This window comes from Halictus rubicundus, chromosome 3 (genome assembly GCF_050948215.1).
Source record: "Halictus rubicundus isolate RS-2024b chromosome 3, iyHalRubi1_principal, whole genome shotgun sequence".
Lineage (NCBI taxonomy): Eukaryota > Metazoa > Arthropoda > Insecta > Hymenoptera > Halictidae > Halictus > Halictus rubicundus.
The window spans coordinates 4,459,569-4,479,476 of record NC_135151.1 but is presented as its reverse complement, the minus strand read 5'-3'; the positions used below and the strand labels follow the sequence as shown (position 1 = coordinate 4,479,476).

The 19,908-nt window shown below is 35.9% G+C and overlaps 1 protein-coding gene across 3 annotated transcripts in view; it reads left to right on the top strand.

Annotated features, from left to right (window-relative positions):
- LOC143352451 (uncharacterized) overlaps positions 1-11,324 on the top strand; it is a 97,789-nt gene extending 86,465 nt beyond the window's left edge. For all 3 annotated transcript variants that reach the window (XM_076784954.1, XM_076784952.1, XM_076784953.1), the window contains exons 5-8: positions 4,344-4,491; positions 8,488-9,017; positions 10,134-10,404; positions 10,873-11,324. In XM_076784954.1, the coding sequence (XP_076641069.1) occupies positions 4,344-4,491; positions 8,488-9,017; positions 10,134-10,404; positions 10,873-10,986 (1,063 nt within the window). In that variant the 3' untranslated portion in view covers positions 10,987-11,324. The remainder of the gene's footprint in view (positions 1-4,343; positions 4,492-8,487; positions 9,018-10,133; positions 10,405-10,872) is intronic.
- Positions 11,325-19,908: the final 8,584 nt, after the last annotated feature.

Genomic DNA, 19,908 nt, shown 5'->3' with positions numbered 1-19,908 from the left:
TCACCGTGTACGATGCAGTAAGTTGCCGATCACCTACGAACTGTGTTAACCCCCTTGTCATACCCGCTAACGACCGATTGCTCGGATCACAACAAACAAGAAGATCGGTCACGCGTCGAGCCATTTAGTAGCTGTTTAGCCGTCTGCTCGAACTTGCGCAAAATGTATGCGTCTTATGACATGTACAGTGGCGGCCATATACTTACGTACACTTCATATTTTAATTTTAAAACCCGACTTATTTCTACGGAACTCGGATAGTAGTATCAACAGTTTATTTCTAAGAGTGTTAGACCCTGATGTACATACAGCGGCTCACGAAAGTATTCGAACAAAATAAGATGTACTAAACTAATCGGTATAGAACAATTTGGTATCTGTAGTAAGGGGGAAATCTCAAGATTATGTCAGTAAAATTTGAAAAGGATTGAACAGCGTAGGCAGAAATTATGATATATTTATTTAGAAACACGCGTAATAAGTGACACACAAAAGTTTTCGAACGCTGTAACGCTGTTGATATGTTTTCATCTTTCTTAGAAAGGAATGTACACATTACTACTAAATTAAAACATTGGTACGCTCAGTTGATGTTAAGGCATCGTTTCCGTAACAGCAACGTAGAACTGTGCACAGTAGTAGTTAAAATGAAGACTAAAAAGTCAGAAACACAAAAGTGTGAAAGAGAAATGATACTTCGATTGCATAAGGATGGAAAATCATATAACGAGATTGTAGAAATTATAAACAGAAGTAAGTCTACAATACATTATATTATTAAAAAATCAAAAAATGAAGGAACAATTGCGAACAACCCTCGATCAGGTCGACGAAAGAAATTAACTGAAAGAGAACAGAAAATTATCATTCGCGAAATAAAAAAAGATCCTACTATATCCGCTCCTAAACTCACAAATATGGTAGCTGATATGTTTCATAAAGAAGTTCATCCCGAATTATGTCGACGAATCTTACGAAATAATGATTTTCATGGCAGAGTACCACGAAAGAAGCCGTATATTAATGCGGTAAATCGAAAAGAAAAGACTGGCTTTTGCAAAAGCATATCTCAATAAAGATAATTTTTTCTGGGATAAAGTCATCTTTTTCGGATGAGTCTAAATTTAACATCTTTGCCTCAGATGGTCGAAATTATGTTTGGAGAAAACCAAATACGGAATTGGAAATAAAAAATTTACACCAAACAGTGGAACACGGAGGTGGATCGGTTATGGTGTGTGGGTGCATGGCAGCAAGTGGCACCGGAAATTTGGTATTCATTGATGGAATACTCGATAAATATAAGTATTTAAATATTTTAAGGAACAACCTTAAAGAAAGTGCCCGCAAATTAGGATTATTGGAAGATTTCCACTTCCAACAAGATAACAATCCCAGGCATACTGCAGGAATTGTGAAAGAATGGACCATATATAACACACCACATATGTTAACTACTCCACCACAAAGTCCAGACACAAATCCAATTGAAAATTTATGAGCTGAAATCGGAAAAATATTAAATAAATATCAAATAACTTCAAAGAAGGCATTGAAACAAAAAATCATAGAAGTATGGAATTCCATTGAGTGTACTTTTACAAAATCATTGGTTTATAGTATGGAACGTCGATTGAGACACATCGTTACTGCTAAAGGTGGTCCAACAAAATAGTAACATTAAATAATGTAATAATATATGTAGCGTTCGCATACTTTTGTGAGTCACTTATTATGCGTGTTTCTAATAAATATATCATAACTTCTGCCTACGTTGTTGAATCCTTTTCAAATTTTACTGACATAATCTTGAGACTTCCCCCTTACTATAAATACCAAATTGTTCTATACAGATTAGTTTAGTACACCTTATTTTATTTATTAATATTTGTAAACGTAAGCGTTCGAATACTTTCTTGAGCCACTGTATCTGCAGTAGAACTGTGACTCATTTCGAGAAAATAAGTATTTTGTAAATATTTTGTTCCGATCTGTCGGTTTTGTAGCAGACAACTACTTACGTACGCTGCTGTATCACACAGCTAAGCCAAATGTATAATAATATTTACTAGTATCTGCTGAGCAATGTTTACAGTTCGACGTATTACAATAGTGCTGTGATGAGTAAAGGAAGAAATATCATGCCAGAACAGCGGCGATTAGTGCAACAGCTTCGGAAGGATGGAATTGTCCTATCGAAAGATTTCCGCGAAATTATAAATATCCGTTATGGCTTACCATCGAGCTATACAATATATTGACCCTAATTTCTTATCACGACTCTCACTCGTTGTTGTAGGACAAGGGGTTAACCCTGTTTCTGCCGCGGTTTTATGTACAATTCCGATTTATGGGTTCTGAATATCCTGTGCATTCAAAGAAATAGATTCATCGAATAGTTTATCTTTAATGCATCTTTACAGTCTCGATCAATTTTGATTCAAAATTTTAAAAAATGTCTGGCAACACAGTAGAAATAGTATTGATGTGTTCCTGTGAACAATTTAATAGATGATTAGACTGCGGATCTTTATGCAAAATAAAAAATATTTGCATTGATTGCAAGACCCAGGAGCGAAATAAAAATTTCTTTACTCTTTTAATTATTTTATTAAGCTAAACCGCATCGCCGTAAATCTTTTTAATATGTCCACTGCTTTAAATTGTGCTTACCCATTTTTGTCATAAATGCATAAAATCCGCAGATAGAGATGGAAAATCTGGTAGATGGAGTACTCTAAAAAGGATGGAGTATTCTAAAAATACGTGACTGCGCATTCTATTAGAGGGACTCTGTATCATGATCTCGAATGCATTGTACGAAAAATATGGCGAAGTGCACGCGAGTGCAAATACGGAATTTAATCTTCACTGTCGGTGAAAATATACATATGTGTATTTTTCCGGAAACACCGTGCTGCCCATCCTATGTTGACTAACAAATAAACAAAACGGATTGTCTGTTAGATTGGAAACCGCGTTTACGGCTCGACTGAGTGTAGGGGATGATCCAAAAATGCGTAGTCTGAAAGAATTTTGCAAGTTGAAAGTTTGATTTTACGCTAAACTCCCGTCAGCCAGCGCAAACTTTTTCAGTAGAAAAATCGATTTCAATATTTTTTACTTAAACGCAACAAGGGAAATTCAGTATGTATAATTTACTAAGTATGCTTATGAATTGAATAATTTTGATCGAGCTCATATATACAAATATTGATAAGAAATAGTCATTTTTTTGCTGGCGATTGTATCGAGTTCACACAGTTAGCGTCTGAATATGTCGAGCATTGGAAAATCAATAAATAAATATGACGTGTACGCATGCATTGAAAATGGTTATCATTCGTACGATATTCGGAAAGAAATTTCTTATAAATAGTTGATTTTTCCGATGGTAATACTACTTAGGAACATGCATTTTCGGCACTCAAAGCTCTCCTTCATTCACAGAGGGAAAACTGTCACAGAGATAATAAAACGAGTTATGCGATATCTTCGGAGAAGGTATTTTATCAGAGTGCATCGTTTTTTATTTTCAATTCTGTAAGTACACGATTTACGAACACTAGAAACGGAAACTACAAGTCCAAATTCTAATTTCATCTTTATTCTTAATGGCTTAACCAAAACATTAATTAACACTCGCTCAGACACGTAAATTTTGTTCGATATTTTTCGGTAGAAAAACGCGATTTTAACGAAATTTATATGCTTTAATGATTTTCTATATTGATGCATTAACTGACACAGATGTTTGTAAAAGAATTATTAGAAAATTTACAAACGATGCGGTTTCATAGATATCATACGGCTCGTTGAAGGTTAAATATATAAGATTGTCATAAAGTAATCCTGTTGTTAACTTATAAAGAAGGAAAATTGTAACGTGGTCAACGTTTTCCAAAATACAGAAAATCGTGCAAGGTACATCACTTAAATGTAACACGCTACTTTTAATTTAAGCTAATTTTAATTTACACGTGGGACAGTTTTTACGAAGCAATTTAACTCGTATTGCTTCCATCTGTAATTGTTTACATTTACATTCCAGAAATATTTTCCAACCTTCTTGGAATTAGTAAAAAAAAAGATAAGTTTCATAAAAATCGATCTGTTACATTTGAGCGATGCTTCTTCCTAGAAAGATCGTCTCAACAACGATCAACAATAAAGCTAATTAATTGACAGAGAACCTCTTATTATAGGACGTCCTCTTTGCATAATTATATGTTCGGCTGGCTTGTCGACTTACCTTGATTTACCAGCCGAAAAAACAAGAAAAATAAGAAAACGAACGACAAAGACGACTGGATTGTTGACGGCCCTTGCTCTTTATGTTTCAGTCATCTTTCTAAACCGCTCAGCAGAAGTACACCATCCATGGCAGCTGGTGGTGCTGTACAAGGAAACGTTAGCACATCTCCGTCTACGTCCTCGCCAGTAACTAGCAGTAGAACTGTACAGAAGAGATTCCATAGGCATTTCTCCCAGGTAATTGACAGAGAGAGTTTCACCCGTAAGTTTTCATTTGTCACTTTCACGGCATTGCCATTAATTAGATCGCAACGTATACGGTTCTCCCCAACCCCTTTCACCATTCATTGTCACATTCGCAAGGTTTCCTTGCCTCGACCATCGAACAGAGCCACGCTTAGGAATTTTTTTCAAGGAAACCGGAGATCCACATCTACAGTCCAGAAAAATACAGAGAAATGTCTCGACGAAAATGTTGCTTTCGGTTGTTTCTTGATGAAACTTTTACCCGCGTATTGGTGACGCTTCTCCGATTAAAACGAGACTAGTGTTCCTTCTCGAGAATTTCTCGAGAAATTTAAGTCTAGGAAAATTCTTATGACTCTCATTTATTTTATAACATATAAATTCTTAAATTCTCGTAAATTCTTATTTAAAACTTTAGAAAAACTGAATACTGAATTGAGTAATGAGTTTCTTGTTGTTATTAAAGAAGAAATATCTAAAAGAAGAGACAAGATTGTTGTACCCCTATAAAATATCTGCATAATCCAAAATCTCTGCAAAAAGATTCAGAAGATACATTTTTTCATTTAACATCCAAGGCAGATATGTATAAAATGGCAAAACAAATTCTAAGCAGACTTTTTGGAAAATATAACAATAGTGAAAAACTTTCAGATTCTCAGAATGAGGAACTATCACTGGAAAAACAATTAGAATTAGAAATTGCAGACAGCCTTCAAGAATTTAGTGTCGAGAGTTTAGCGGCAGAAGAAAATAAATTCCGGACTCTAACAAAGGAATTCCAAATTTTTGAGTCCACTGGAAAAAGGACACCCAATCTTCAGCAACTTTTGGATGTTCTGTATACGATAAAGCCAACATCCACACAAAATGAAAGAAATTTTTCTGCGGCTACAGATTTTGTTCAAAAAAAAAAAAAAATGAAGTAGATTGTCTGATTCTACATTAGACGCATTATGCTTCTTAAGAAGTCATTTCAAAACAAAAGCGTAACGTTTCACTTTATAAAAGTTTGGTCAAAGTTTCCCAATATTTTCTTATTTTATTAAAAATTCTCGAGAATTATCGAGAAATATAGTCTTATTTCTCAATTCTCGAGAAATGAAAAATGTTGAGAAATCAGGAACACTAAACGAGACCAAACACGACACAATTCGGAGCCAATTTGCTTGCTTAACACTCGAACTACCGAGCCCAAAACGTGACTTAGACTTATCCCTTTATGACAACAGCAAGATTGAATTTGCTCCGGTTTCATACGATTTTTATGGTTATATGTACTCCAAAGAAGAGATATATTAAAAAATTTCTCGTGAAAACGTTTTCATAGTTTCACTAATCGTGAAAGAAGAAATCTGGTTCGGTAGTTCTAGTGTTAATTCAAGATACAATAGAAGATTTAATCTAGCACTGTAGCTACGCAACCGTTCTATTATCCGAACACTAATTTTCCACATATTTTTTCCTGTGCCGAGACATTACTGCATGTAGAAGCTATGTGAATGTTTACTGAAAACTTGTGGCGCCGAAGATAGAGGATCCCGATTAAATTGAATTTACGTGTTTTTTAGCTCGCAAGTATCAGTTAACTCCATGCCAGACAGTAGACATATTCATAGATAATATCTGTCAAGTCTGAACTAGATAGGATGATGAGGCAGCACCGTCCATCAACTCGGAAAGTGTCGTTCCGAGAGTAAATGAGGCGCATGAATTTTCGAGAACTTTGAGATCTGCAACGTTGACAACACATTAATGTCTACAGGGTGTCTCAAAAATGTTTTATTTCCTTGAAAGGGGCAATTCCCGAGGTGATTCGAAGAAACTTTTTCCTTCGAGAAAATGTTCTCCGTTTGTTAAGTAGTTATTAACAAAAAACATGAACCAATCAGGGCGGTCCGTGTTTTTCGTTAATAACTGTTTAACGAAGTCGCAGAGAATATTTTCGCAAAGGAAAAAGATACTTCATACCACCTCGGGAATCGCCCATCTCAAGGAACTGTCATTTTTGGGACACCTTGTATACACCCATTACACGGTAAACATATATGAGACAACAAGAGAGTGCAAAAACGTTGATTCTTTTTTTTTTTATGTCGTCGAAATAGAGAAACGAATTATACTAACGAGACGGTAAATTAGAAACGTGCCACAGCTGTTGGAAAAGTTTGCGTTTGCATTTCCAGCTGTGTGCGTTATCAATTTTGCCATTGGTGATTGTAGACACGAGAGCGCCTGCGAGCTTTGTACAATACTTTTTTTATCGTCGCAATTGGTAGAAACACTGTATATTTCTCGACACGATAAAATCGCTCGTATTATCTGAAAACATTGTTGTTGTACGACCTCTCCAATTTTCTATACTTGCGGAATTGATAACATACTTTGGCGGTCGTAATTGGTATCTTATCTGCCCATTATCTGTAGTTTTCACGTGGAACGGTATATTTTCGCGTAAAAAGTAGAGGAAGCAAATAGTCGTGCACGGCACAACGCTATGCGCGTATACTAACGACGTCCGTCCTGTTATCGTAGAGCAGGTTCTAATTGAATGGAAATCAACTTTCCCGGAACGGTACTGTCTCATAAATTACTCTCGACTAGTGTTAAATCGTAGTATTTTGTATGTATAAAAACGGCAAAGTGTTTAAAACTGAATTCGATTTCAACGTGCAGACAAAAATGCGATATGTTTGTTCACGAATTAGGTCTAATTTTTAGTGTTGGATCTGATCTGTTCGCTTTTTATACGGTACAGAGTGTTACCAGTGAAAATGTTTAACTGTACGGTTAACATTTTTTAAGTAGTTACGCAACAAATTCCAATGCTTAGTGTTCGTGCTCTGACAAAACTGCGCATTAAGTTTCATAACTGTGCTTAGAGTTTTAGTTTACAAGTGGGAATAATGCTCTGTTTAGTCTAATACTTTTACTTAGCTATCTTCAACTGGGGTACACTTTTATTGAAATTGTCCTCAATCTGCAAAAGATATTGTACAGTTTGCGTAACCAAAGTATTCTTGTGGCTGGAACCAAACTTCGAGCTCGAAGCATACTATAGGTTCTGAACTATGCCAAGGGAATTTTGCGAACCGCAAGAGAAAGCAAACGAAAACTTGCTACACTAAATTCCAAAAAGCTGCGAATGTCTTTATTGTAATCTTAACAAAATGCGATTGCATTCCGATTATTTCGTTTCTTCAATTCGATACTTGAGGTTGGAACATTGCCTTAAAATGATGTTTCGCAAACGTCATGCGCTGTTTAAGCTGTTCATCGCGTTCTGTTTTGCATAAATATCTTTCCGCTTATAATGGTATTCTTCCGTGTTCTTCCTATGTTTTTTTCCAAGCGTATGAAGGACAATCGACAGAGGAATAGAATAAAGAATCTCTCAGAATTAATTTATAAGTAGACTGCAGATCTTTATACAAAGTAAAGATTGTTTGTATTAATTGCAGGACACAGGAACCACATAGTACATACTATTTCTCTCTTCTATAGTTTTATTAAGTTGTAAAAATGATCGAGCGTCGATATGCTCTTTTTTAATTTTCCTACCGTTTCAAATTACGTTCACCTATTTTTGTCACAAATGCATGAAATCCACAGTCCAGTTATAAGCCGATAATTCTGATTTAAGCAAAATGTCTCTACGATTGTGCTGTAACATGATACATTTGTTTAAAATATAAGATTACAAATGAAACACAATTGGTTGACGTGAAGTATAAAACGCAATGACACCAAGAATTTTGTACGAAACTGTTCGTGAAAATTGTATACATCTCATTGGAAAGTATTAGGTGAAAAAAATTAATTCGTAGCCCTTATTCTCTACTGTCGAAATAATAAATGATGACCGAGTCTTCAATTTAATGGATAAAAGAGTTGGATCTAAACTAATGTTACTACTGATTGATTGCGAGAGCCACGATAGAAAGGTGCACCTACTAATCTACATTTGCTGATATGTTTGGCCACCAGGTTGCTCCGGACGAACAGGTACTGGACTGGTACAATTGCGCGTTGGCGGATGACATACTACTGCAAGGCTACCTCTACATCACGCCGAACTACTTTGCTTTCTACAGCAAGGTGTTCGGTTATATGAAGAAGTTGCTAATACCGACCGTCTCGGTATTGAAGATCAGCAAAGAGAGGACAGCGCGAATCATTCCAAATGCGGTGGCAGTCGCTACCGAGGAGGAGAGGCACGTTTTTGCGTCTCTTTTGTCGAGGGACTCGACTTTCCAGCTGATGAAACAGGTTTGGACCGCTGCTATGGAGCTGCAACCGTCTCCCAAGGTTCTGCCTTTGACGACCGAGCACAAGCTCCTTGCGCCGGTCGTCGCGCCGGTAGTTGTTGATGACTCCGAGGTGAATCCCGAGGAGGATGATTCCAGCATGTCCGAAAGCGGGACGGATCTTACTTCGAGGCCGCCGACCGTTTGCACCGAAACTGATAGCGTTACACCGACACCCATTATCAGGCCCAGTCTGCCGCCGCCCGTAATGTAAATACACTTTTATAAATATGTAGGATGGTTCTGATTTGTCGATATTCGATTCTTCCTGGTCTTCGCCCCCCAGTGTCGCCAGATCAAGACTTGATCCCAATTATAATTTCCCTCTTCTTTCGCCGCGTCCAGGTCACGTGACGCGTACCGTCTCTGTTGTGCATACTCCGGTACTGGCAGAGAGGGGGTAACTTTTTCCCCTCGATTCGTGTTCCCTCCCCTCATCTGGCGACAATGGTTTTCCCATCAATTGTGAGACTCGGTGAGAAAAATTGTACAAGCAATCGGACAACGGGAACCCGTGTTGCATTATATCGAATCTGGGCACATCGATTTTTGATGAAACTTCTGTAAGAGGTAGTTTACGGAAAAATGTTTGACACGTATTTTTTGTCACCCTTTGAACATGAATAACAAAAAAAGCTACCTCTCGCAGAAATTCCATCAAAATTGGTGCGTCCGGATTCGATATATTTCCCTTTGCCCGATTCTGCATCGTACATATTATTCTTCCAAGGCATTGTCTTTTATCGAACAACGTTTGGCGATACTTCGAAAATATTGAAAGACAGTTCTGTTTCAAAGTGACACTAGCTTTTTGTTTTAATGATCTCTTTATGAAACTTTCACCAACAGATTTGTGATATTTTACTTAACAAAATGACACCAAACGCGATACAGTTTGGAGTACAGTTACTTGATCAATCCAACGTACAAGTAGAACCTCGATTATTCGAACTAATCGGAACACCAGTTATGCAGCTATAATAGTAGGTTAAATCTTTACTAATTCATACAATGAATCTTCCTTTTTTAGAGCCACACTAGATACTGTTGAAGGATGTATTTCTTCGATTAACAGACTCCTTATCTTTATCATTTTAGTATAAACAATTGACGCACGAGCATTCTACGTCAAAGCTAGGGATGTGAAAGGTCTCGGCTCGAGGTCGTGCCTCTCGAGCGCCACAGTCTGAATCGAACTATCAAATTTTGATTTTAGATTTTCTCAATGTTTGAGGTCAAATAGCGTTTTCAATTTTTCACTCAATTTTTCAATCTCCTGGAACTTTTCCGGCAGAAAAATTAATTATTCTTTCTCTGTACTTTCAGACTGGAACCACAAACGGTATCATTGCTCCCAGCAACATCCAGCAGATCCAATGTCTCCTTGTCCTTGTTCACGGGCGGATTGAAAACAAGCACAGTGATCACTATTCTCATAGCCCTGTTAGCAGCTCTCTACGTGTCGGCGGCTCTGATGATGATCCGCATCGACAGGCTACATACAGCGTATGTCAACCATCCTCTCGTTTCGCCGGAACGTCTCACACAGGATCGACTTCTGCACTATCTAAACACAAATCTTGATCAAATAATAAAGGTAATATCATAGAAAACATTCTGAATTAGTGAAATTCTCTCAAAAGATACCAAAGAAATATTGAAAATCATGAAACACTGTCGGGTACCAGACTGGGGCATATTTCAAATTTTCATTATAGGCACAGATAAATAAGTTCAAAATCATGACCTTTATTTTTTTCTTCGCAATTTCAGCCAACAGCAATTTTTAATTAATTTTTCTCGTACATTACCTACAAAACTAAGCCTTCTGATATAAAAAAACGTTCGAGTAGTTTGACCCAATTTTCAGAAAGTTATTAGTCCTTATTATCCACGTCATTTTGTCCCCGACCGTAGCTGTACTGTATCAGAACACCACAAGACAGGCATCGGTATGTTTTCTGAAACGATAGGAAAACAATTTCAAAAATGATAAAATTATAAAAAAAGAAATGATTTCTGATTGACAGATGAGAAACGTTGAGATTCTTCGTTACCGTTTTAGGTGAGGCAGAGCTTGCAGATGTTGTCGCAGCAGTTCGTATCGATGAGGCAAAGCAGCGAGACAGACCCAGCCGTGGCCGCGAGCCCGATGGAACCTGAAGACGCTCCGAGTTAGCCCCCGACAAGGCTGACTAATTTACTGCAACCAAATAATACGAGTTCCCGTCGCCTCGCTAGCGTATGAAGCGTCTCGTATTAATTAAATACGTCGTTGTCTTCGTTGTCCAGCGTGAGATATCTTTGACGCGCGAATCGCGGACCCGACACTCGGCTAATTGACAAAAGTCGCTTGAACGGTCCCCGAGAAATAGGCATCATTATTGTTAGCGTAAACCTAGACTTTCGCGGCTCTGAGAAATATAGAAAAAAGAAACCAAGTTACACGAGACATCGTCAGGTTAACGGAGTAAACAAAAATAATAAAATCAGAAAAAAGCAACAAAAAAAGAAAAAGGAAAACAAGTAAAACAAATGAACCGAAAAAAGGGCAGATAGGAAACTTTGTATATGATCTTTCTAGATCGTACATGCGTAACTCGATTCGACTTTTCAGTCACGCTTGCAGGTGTTAATTGAAAATATACAAAACGAGGAAAACCGATGCTTGAAAGCAAGATGAGATACAAACCGCATATAAACATATTATTTGTGTATGCGCGCGTAATCGCGTGCGCGAAGCAATTGTACGTTGTATATTTTGATGTTAATTTCGGCGAATGTTAACAACATTAATCGAGCGCTTACGGCGAACGAAGGGATTTTCGTCTGTTTTCTTTTTTATTTGAACTAGTCACATATACAATATATTATATATACAATATGCCCCACATACGACAAGGGTATACTGAACAAAGTGGTATATATTATATATAAATATAAATAATATAAAAGAAAGCTATATATATGTACACGTATATGTATATTATATATATGTATATATAAACATATACATATACACATATACATATAGAGTAATGCATATTTCGCGATTACTTGTTGATTATTATGTATTCGAACTAGTTGGGGCACTATCTTTTTAATCGGCGCTGGTGTTCTTCAGCGTAGAAGCAAACAACGGTTACTTTCGCGTCCTATGGAGCAGAAATTCTATGTTGATCGCATGGAGAACGATTATGCGAAACGGAGCTTGCGTGCTCGCGAAAATTTCGACTCTTCGATATTCGAATTCTGCGCCTCTCGCGAACGAGGGTTGCGTATCCCGCACACACTGGTGTTCCTACGAAATTTCACCACCGTTACGATCGGCGTCACAATGGCGTCACGATGACGGCGGGATTATCTTTTTGTTTCTCTTCCGTTTTCATCGAGTCGAGACGACAAGGAAGCGCGAAAATGTTCGCGAAATACAGGGTGTTCGTGTCGATTTGTATCGAGCTTGCACAGCGTATTCAGTGGGTCGTATAGGTGAACAGAATTCGTATGAAACTGCGCCAGAAAATGCCTTAATTAAGTATTTAAGTGATTTTGGTTGGGTCTACAAGACTTTCTAAAATATTTGTGCTATTTTATCTCGCAATTCAGTTAGGAAAAGCTCCGAAATCTTTTTACAAAGTTACTCGCTTTTACGTTTTATGCATATACGCGTTTTATTTTGCGGAACGTATTGTCATATGTGAAGTGAAAATTCAAGAGATAAGATGTCACGGATGCTAGAAATGGTGTCTCTTCTGCTAACAAAAACTTCAACAAAATATGTTTCGATATTCGAGTGAGTTACAGTATTGTTTCTTTTGTTTACCGTTGATTGAAACAATATTGCTTTACTTTAGCGAAGACCAAATATGAGACAATAGATAAACGAAGCGAATTTCCTTGACTGTATTCTGCAATCTGTAAATTCTTGAAGAAAATCTTCAAATTTTAACTTGAGTTTCTTTTTATAAATATTTGAATCTGGAATATTTTAGAATCTGTAGAACTTGAATCAGTTATTCGACCTCTTGACTGCATTGTGCAATCTTGATGCCAAACTTGTGCACTCTGTATATTTGATAGCACTAACATATTTCGATACAATTGCACGTATGTTCTTATATGCAAAGCAAGACACATTTGGGCGAGATGCTAATTATATTTGCGGTGAAACTGTGGAATTACAAAGAACGGGAGACTTGACTGTGATAGTAGGATCGAGGATGCATTTTGTTAAAACACGGCCGTGTTTATCAGGTTTATTGTTGTTGCATCTTGTAGAAAGCAATGGTGAAAATGATATGGTTGCCTCGATCCGGACCAAGTCGCATTCGTCGCATAAACGCGGCCGTATTTTCGAGATCACCTGGGGGGATATAAGAAATTGTGCTGTTACATTCTTTAGCTATATTTATAACGGAAAAAGCGTATATGTACATCAAACGAAATTCATTAAACGTTTCTTTACAGTTCATTTATCATTTATATCGCGATTAAAGATGTGAATTCATCGCGTTTACGATTAATTTATAATCATTTGAAGGATAAACCCTAAAATATATTTTTTATCGTCAATGGTTGTGGAATGTATTTTATATTGTACACCATGGATTCGGACATGTACGAGAACGATACGCTGAAGTGGAAGCAATCCTGGGAGAAGTTGTGCTTAAACAAAGTAAAATTACTTTTCGCGATTGCTTGTAATGTGTAGTGCACAGCAGTAGCTTATTTCTGTGGTAAATAAAAGCTGATTTTCATATTCTTATTAGATATTTTTATGTGCGAGTTAAATTCGATTGTTGAAGAGAACTTCTGATAATTTTCCCAAGAGCGTCGTTTCACGTAACGATTTGTTCCACTGTATATTCGACTGAAATATATGTTTTCTACGAGCACATTTTCATTGGAGAAGAGTATGACTTCCCCGACGTGTGAGTAATCCATGGAGTAAAGTGTAGATTGCGGATGACATAAAATGGGAATTATTTACTATGTGGGTTGGCGATACATTACCTTAATTTATTTAGTAGATTTTGTTAATTTGGAGATGATGCATATCTGCACAGTTTAAAGTGTATTTATTTACTCTTTTACGTGCGTCGATTGATTTTTATAAATTTCTATTTGGTACGCCTTTTGTTGCGTAAGCGAGATCGAGGTTGAAGGGAAACTTGTGCCTGGCACGTGTGCCATAGAAAAGGAAAACTGATTGCATTCTAAATAGAAAACCCGAGGACAAAACGCGGGGTCACTTAACGACGAAGCAAATTATCGGGATTCGTTCGCTACCCGTATCTGTCGAAGTTTATTTCACGTCTTGTAAACGGCAGACTTCTTTCGATTCGGAAATTAAAGGAAAAGGGATGTTCGTACGAGGTAATTGGATGATAATTGCCACTGAAAGAAACAAACTTGGAAATGTAAGCGTGTTAGCCAACGTTTGTGCCAAATTTCGGAATCATTGGACTTCCTATTTGAAAGATCAGAAAATCACATGTATTCGTGACGAGTAAACTTTGAAAATTGAATTTGAACGTCCAAAAATGAAAATGTGTTCAGCAATGGCGATCATTATCCAGTTGATCCAGCTTGAGATTGTTCCACGAAAACGAAACAAGCGGCAACGTATTTATGCCGTACAGGGGGCGATGATTTTCCCTTTCTGTTTCTATATAATACTGTTTGCCTTACTGTAACTACTCTAGACAGTTTAGATGGATGCTCAACTTACGGTTCATTTCCCTTAGAACGTAACCGTACGTAACAGCTTTTCATTTATACTTGTGCGTAACTGTTGTGGAAAACGACATTTCGATTTTTAGCTGTACCTCTTGGAATCCGACGTCAAGTTTTAATTATTATAAATCAATTTACGCGTAACGAATGGATCAACAGAGATGAACGAGAAGTTCAATTGATTTTCGTGCAATATGTTAATTGTACCCTGAAATGTTTCTTCTGATATTTCAATAATTACCAAGTAGTCGGTCGAACACTGAACTTTGGCCATGAAAGTCAGTAATATTAAAAATCTTAACCCGTTAAGCCACAGGCGAGATAAAAGTATAACTCGAGCTTTATAATAAATCAGCCGTATTTTACTATAATTTAGAGAACAAAAATGACGATGCAGCGTATGTTATACCGGGCGTAATTAAATTTGGACTGTCGTTCGAGAAATAGATGACGTGGCCCCTAAGGGTTAAGAGGACAGTGAAGCAAATATATTTGTTACGGGGCGACATTTGAACTTCTACAATGCGTTGTGAATTTTCCGAGGAACGTTTTACATGTTTGTACTTTTCGGTAACATTTACTATTACGTAGGAGGCTAAGGCGATGATTATATTAGGACACCTTAAGTTACATTGCAAATACTGCATAATTGTTTCCACGGATTTGTTCTGGAAATGACTTTTTCTTCAACACGCCATCGAATTTTACGGTGTATTTTTAGTTACAAATGGCAGAGATCGAGGGTACTTACCCTCTGTGTTATACAATTATCCGGTAAATTGTCTAATTTTGTTACGTTATTGTTAAACATGTGTTTGAAAACAATTTGAAAGGTTCAGTTACAGGAGTGATAGTATATTTACTGGTGCTTGAGAGCCTCGATGCGTGCCATTTTGCGGTTAGGTACATATATCCAATGAGTATGTACGGTATTCGTACGTAAGATTTCGTTTCTCTTTGATCCTGTTACGTCGATCAGGTTTCGAAGTGTATAGCTTTGTTAACGATTGTGTCCGTATCAGATAAATTTGTTACTCTGAAAAAAAAAGATATCTTTAGAATGCATTTATTCGCGTGCTGAATTCTCGATAATATTTTGCGCGAGGAAAACTAGAAACAGGAGCAGGAAAGATGGTTGAGGGGAGACCGTGAAATTTGAAAATCACAGACAGACCAATAATTTACAACATAATTTGTGTAGTCCGATAATAACACGGAGCGCAAATAAATTTATGAAAAATTAAACGCTTTTCTGTTTATTACCATTCGCTTGTTAGTGCCTTTTACGTACTGTTCTGTATAAGAAAGTCGTTCGTATAGCGAAGTAATGTATTTAGGTTGCCAAAAAGATGACAGAAAGGTCATACCAAAAATATTGATTAAGCAAATTATATATGAAACTTATTATAATAGTACTTAATTTGTAAGTGTACTACACAACACAATTGTCTAATGAAACTTAGTATAGAAAAAGGTTACAAAAATTCACATAGCTTCTGTTTCTTTTTCGTAATTTCATTTCTAGTGTAAAATCCAGAGAAACGATATTATATTTTAGAGAAAAATACTTTCAATGCTTCAAGAAAGAAATTAACTTTCAACATAACATAAATCTTATTTTGCATCTCACAACTTTCCACTCGTTTGGTACTTAATAAAATAGTTCAAATATTGTTAGAATAAGATACAGATTATAGTTCGTGCCTTTTTAGACATTTTTATTTTGATTTTCGTAACGAACAGTGAAAATAAATTATTGTTATAACAAATTCACGCATATAAATGGACTAAATCCTAAATCGAGACATGGTCATGTGTCATCAATTATGCTTGTTGACATCGTTCGGATTGAATGTGGTGACTCTTGGGGTTGAAAGGTCCGAGATTGACCCGTCGTGGGACGCGTTTGCTCGAATTGTAATCGGAATTAAACTTGAACGGTTGACGGTGAGTAAACAGTGTTTGATGATCGGTTTTCTCGAATTACGTCAAGAACAGTTATCATAATAGATTTAATTCAGCGCGAACCAGTAAAATGGGCAGTCATGAATCTAATGAAAACGTTTCTTAGTTATTGTTAACGCATCAATATAGGGCCCATCAAAATTTCATTAATTAAATATATATTTTAACTCCTCGCTTTACGATTTTATCGTAAGAAAAACGCTACATTAATTTTTTTATAGAACTTAAAATGCTATTTATTTTTATGAATATATGTCTACATCTGAACCTTGTAATATAATGGAATAAAAAGCTATACACACACTATTGACTATAGTACACTTTTTAAAGCTTGCAGGCACAGTGCCTATGCAGGCCTGTGATAGTTTAAATTATAGGCAAGGTTTTAATTTAACGTATTATTCTGTAATACACAAAATAATTTTGAAATAATTCTTGAATAAATTAATTCACTTCTTTCCAAGGATTATCTAAAATCCTAAGATTTATACGAATATTCTATTTGCATGCTAGTTATACATTTAAATCTGTTGCTTAGGACTAACGATACCAGTCCTGTGGATAACCGCAACATCCATATACATTGCTATATACATCTTGACGAACGATAGACTAATTAGTAACGCATACAAAACTGATAAGATAGTTTTTGTATCCTGCTTCCTTCGTGCTAAAAAGGATATTAACATAACGCTAAGCCAACGTTTTCGAAAATAGCATATACATATTATATATTTTTTACATTAACGAATCACAAATATTCAATCGTATTAAATATTTATTATTAAAAAATTTGTTTGATAATACAGCCAAAAAATCAATCGTTTGAAACTTATTATTCATATTTCCTAATTGTTTTGCGTAGGCTTTAATTCGTACTAAAATAATTCATATATTTTATGCGAATAATTATTTGCTGTTTTGGTTAAATTAATAGTGCCCAATCTTCTTAGCTCCGTTGAAGCTTGTTAGCTCAATGTTGAAGTTTGTGCAGCTGCCAATGGGGCAGTTGTAGTCAGCTCGAAGGAAGCTGCGATTCGTATAAAAAGCGAGAGAGGCTCTGCGAGTGCCAGTATAGCAATGAAAGTGTAAGTTGACTGTTAATCGGTGACACTACTATAGCCGGCGTTTTTTTAAATTGAACCACTATTTTCGATTTTTATCGTCAGTGAACCGTTCTGGGCTGGATAAATGTGATCTCTATTTTCCGATACCGTTATAGCTTTTCAACTTTTTTTTTAGTAATATGTTAACAAAATATTTAATTCTCTAACATCAACTCTTGTTCAATTCCATTACTTAATTTCAATACTACTAAATGGCTTTTAAATGAATCGTGCCGATAACAATAAATTTACATAAACTTGAAGAAACAGAACATAGAATGAACACTGTGCATTGTTTACTAATAACATAATTCCTGACTATTCGATATAAATTAGTTTAGTTGCCTAACGTTGTCAGTTATAAAACGTGTTTTATATATTTTACATAGATTTAAAATTTATTTTAAGGTCACCAATGATTTTTGATTTTTGCGAAACCAATATTTTATACTGTCAATTCAAAAATAAATTTTTTCGTCTTACGATTAGATAGTTAATATTGATATTTTAAAAAGTTGATGTTACTGTATGAAACTGAGCATTGCTAAACTTTTCCGAAATAATTATTTCGTTATTATTTGTTATTTTGTAGGTACCTCCTGAAACACTCAGCATAAAATAGGAACTGGTAACAGTAAGTAGAATTTATAATTATACTAAATTAATCACTAAACAGTTTGTTTATTCTTGTAAGCTTCGAACAACAGTGCAGTTTTATACCAAAGGAAGAAAACGTAGTAAAGCCATTCTATTATGCAAATCTTACGCGATTAACAGTTATGCAAATTAGATTCTTAAAGTGGTGGTTTTATCTTTAGCGGAGGAGGCGGTTTTTCGCCTTAAAGGATATTGGTTTGTATGGATAGTCGATATAATACTCGGACGCTAAATTTTTTTTCAAAAACTGTATAAAAATCATTCATCTCAATTTTTTGGAAGAAACGTCTATTCTGGAATTTTCGATTGTGTTAAAGTTGATTAATTTTTTAATTTATGATTATCTCGGACAACTGATAATCTATTAGCTTCTAATATGTAAGATATTATTTATATCATATAAAGTGACATTTAAAGTATTTAACTATTTATCTTGCATAAAAATGAAACATAGGAGCTGCACTTCAGCAACCGACAAGTATATTAATTTATCGATGACGGCGTACTAAATATAATTATAATTAGGAACTAGGTCAATGATTAAAAACGAAATAATTTGTACTACTCTCAGCGATGTTTTTATAGATCTTCGAACACTGAACATTTATTTAAAACCCGTTTCCCACCATCACCCTTCATTTTCAAGGAAAAATTAAATTTGAGAAAAATGTCGAATTATAAACTTCTAAAATTATTTGTTAATCAAGCACAAAATACACGGTCTTCGTCATCATTTTCTTTTTTAAGTGAATACATAAAATTCAGTAAATGTGACTTTTATGGCTGACATACTGACGAGTGCGAATGAATAATTCATACGCACAAGTAGGCATGGAGTATAACGAGTTTTCTAATTTCGAATATGAAAGAATTTCTTATTAGCATTGTTGGGAAACTCGATGAAGATCAGATGATAAAATAACGCCACCGACCGATAGCGATGTATGTAGTAGGCAGAAATTGAGTAAGACTTTTAGAAACGAAGCATTTCGCCGAACAAACCGGTGAATCATTCCCGAGAGTCATCGATGTCAGATCAATTCCAGTCCAGGGTGAAAACACGCCATTACGAGGCGGATCACGTTCGAGTACATTTCCCGGATATTTACGTAACGTCTTGATGAATCAAAGATAAATTCCGTACTTCCATGTGTGGTGGAGAAGAGCGCATGGAATTTGGGTTCGACTTGCCCACCAGGATGATTACATCCTCGGGATTCTTGTTACAAAACTTTCTCGGAAAATCCGACTGCCATCTGTTTTCGACACGCGTCGACACACTTCCAAAGCGTAGCTGCTAACTCTTAAACAGTACATTTGTAATAAACTGCAATTTTTTAAATTCTACAATACATAGACCTTTTATATTAGAAATCATTGTAAGTTCGTTCTATTATTAAAATTATTCTTTTACTTGCAATAACTCGTCTGGGTTAGATGCTCTATTAGGTTTTGAGTTATCATCACCTCACCGACAATTATTTCATCGACAATTCGTTTCACCGACACGACTTCATCGACACCTAGCTTCGCTGGCAATACTGCTCTTCCTTATATTGGAAAAATATTAATCACCGACATTTTCATATCACAACAAATGGTTTCCTTGATATCGAGTTTTGCCGACAATGTTTACA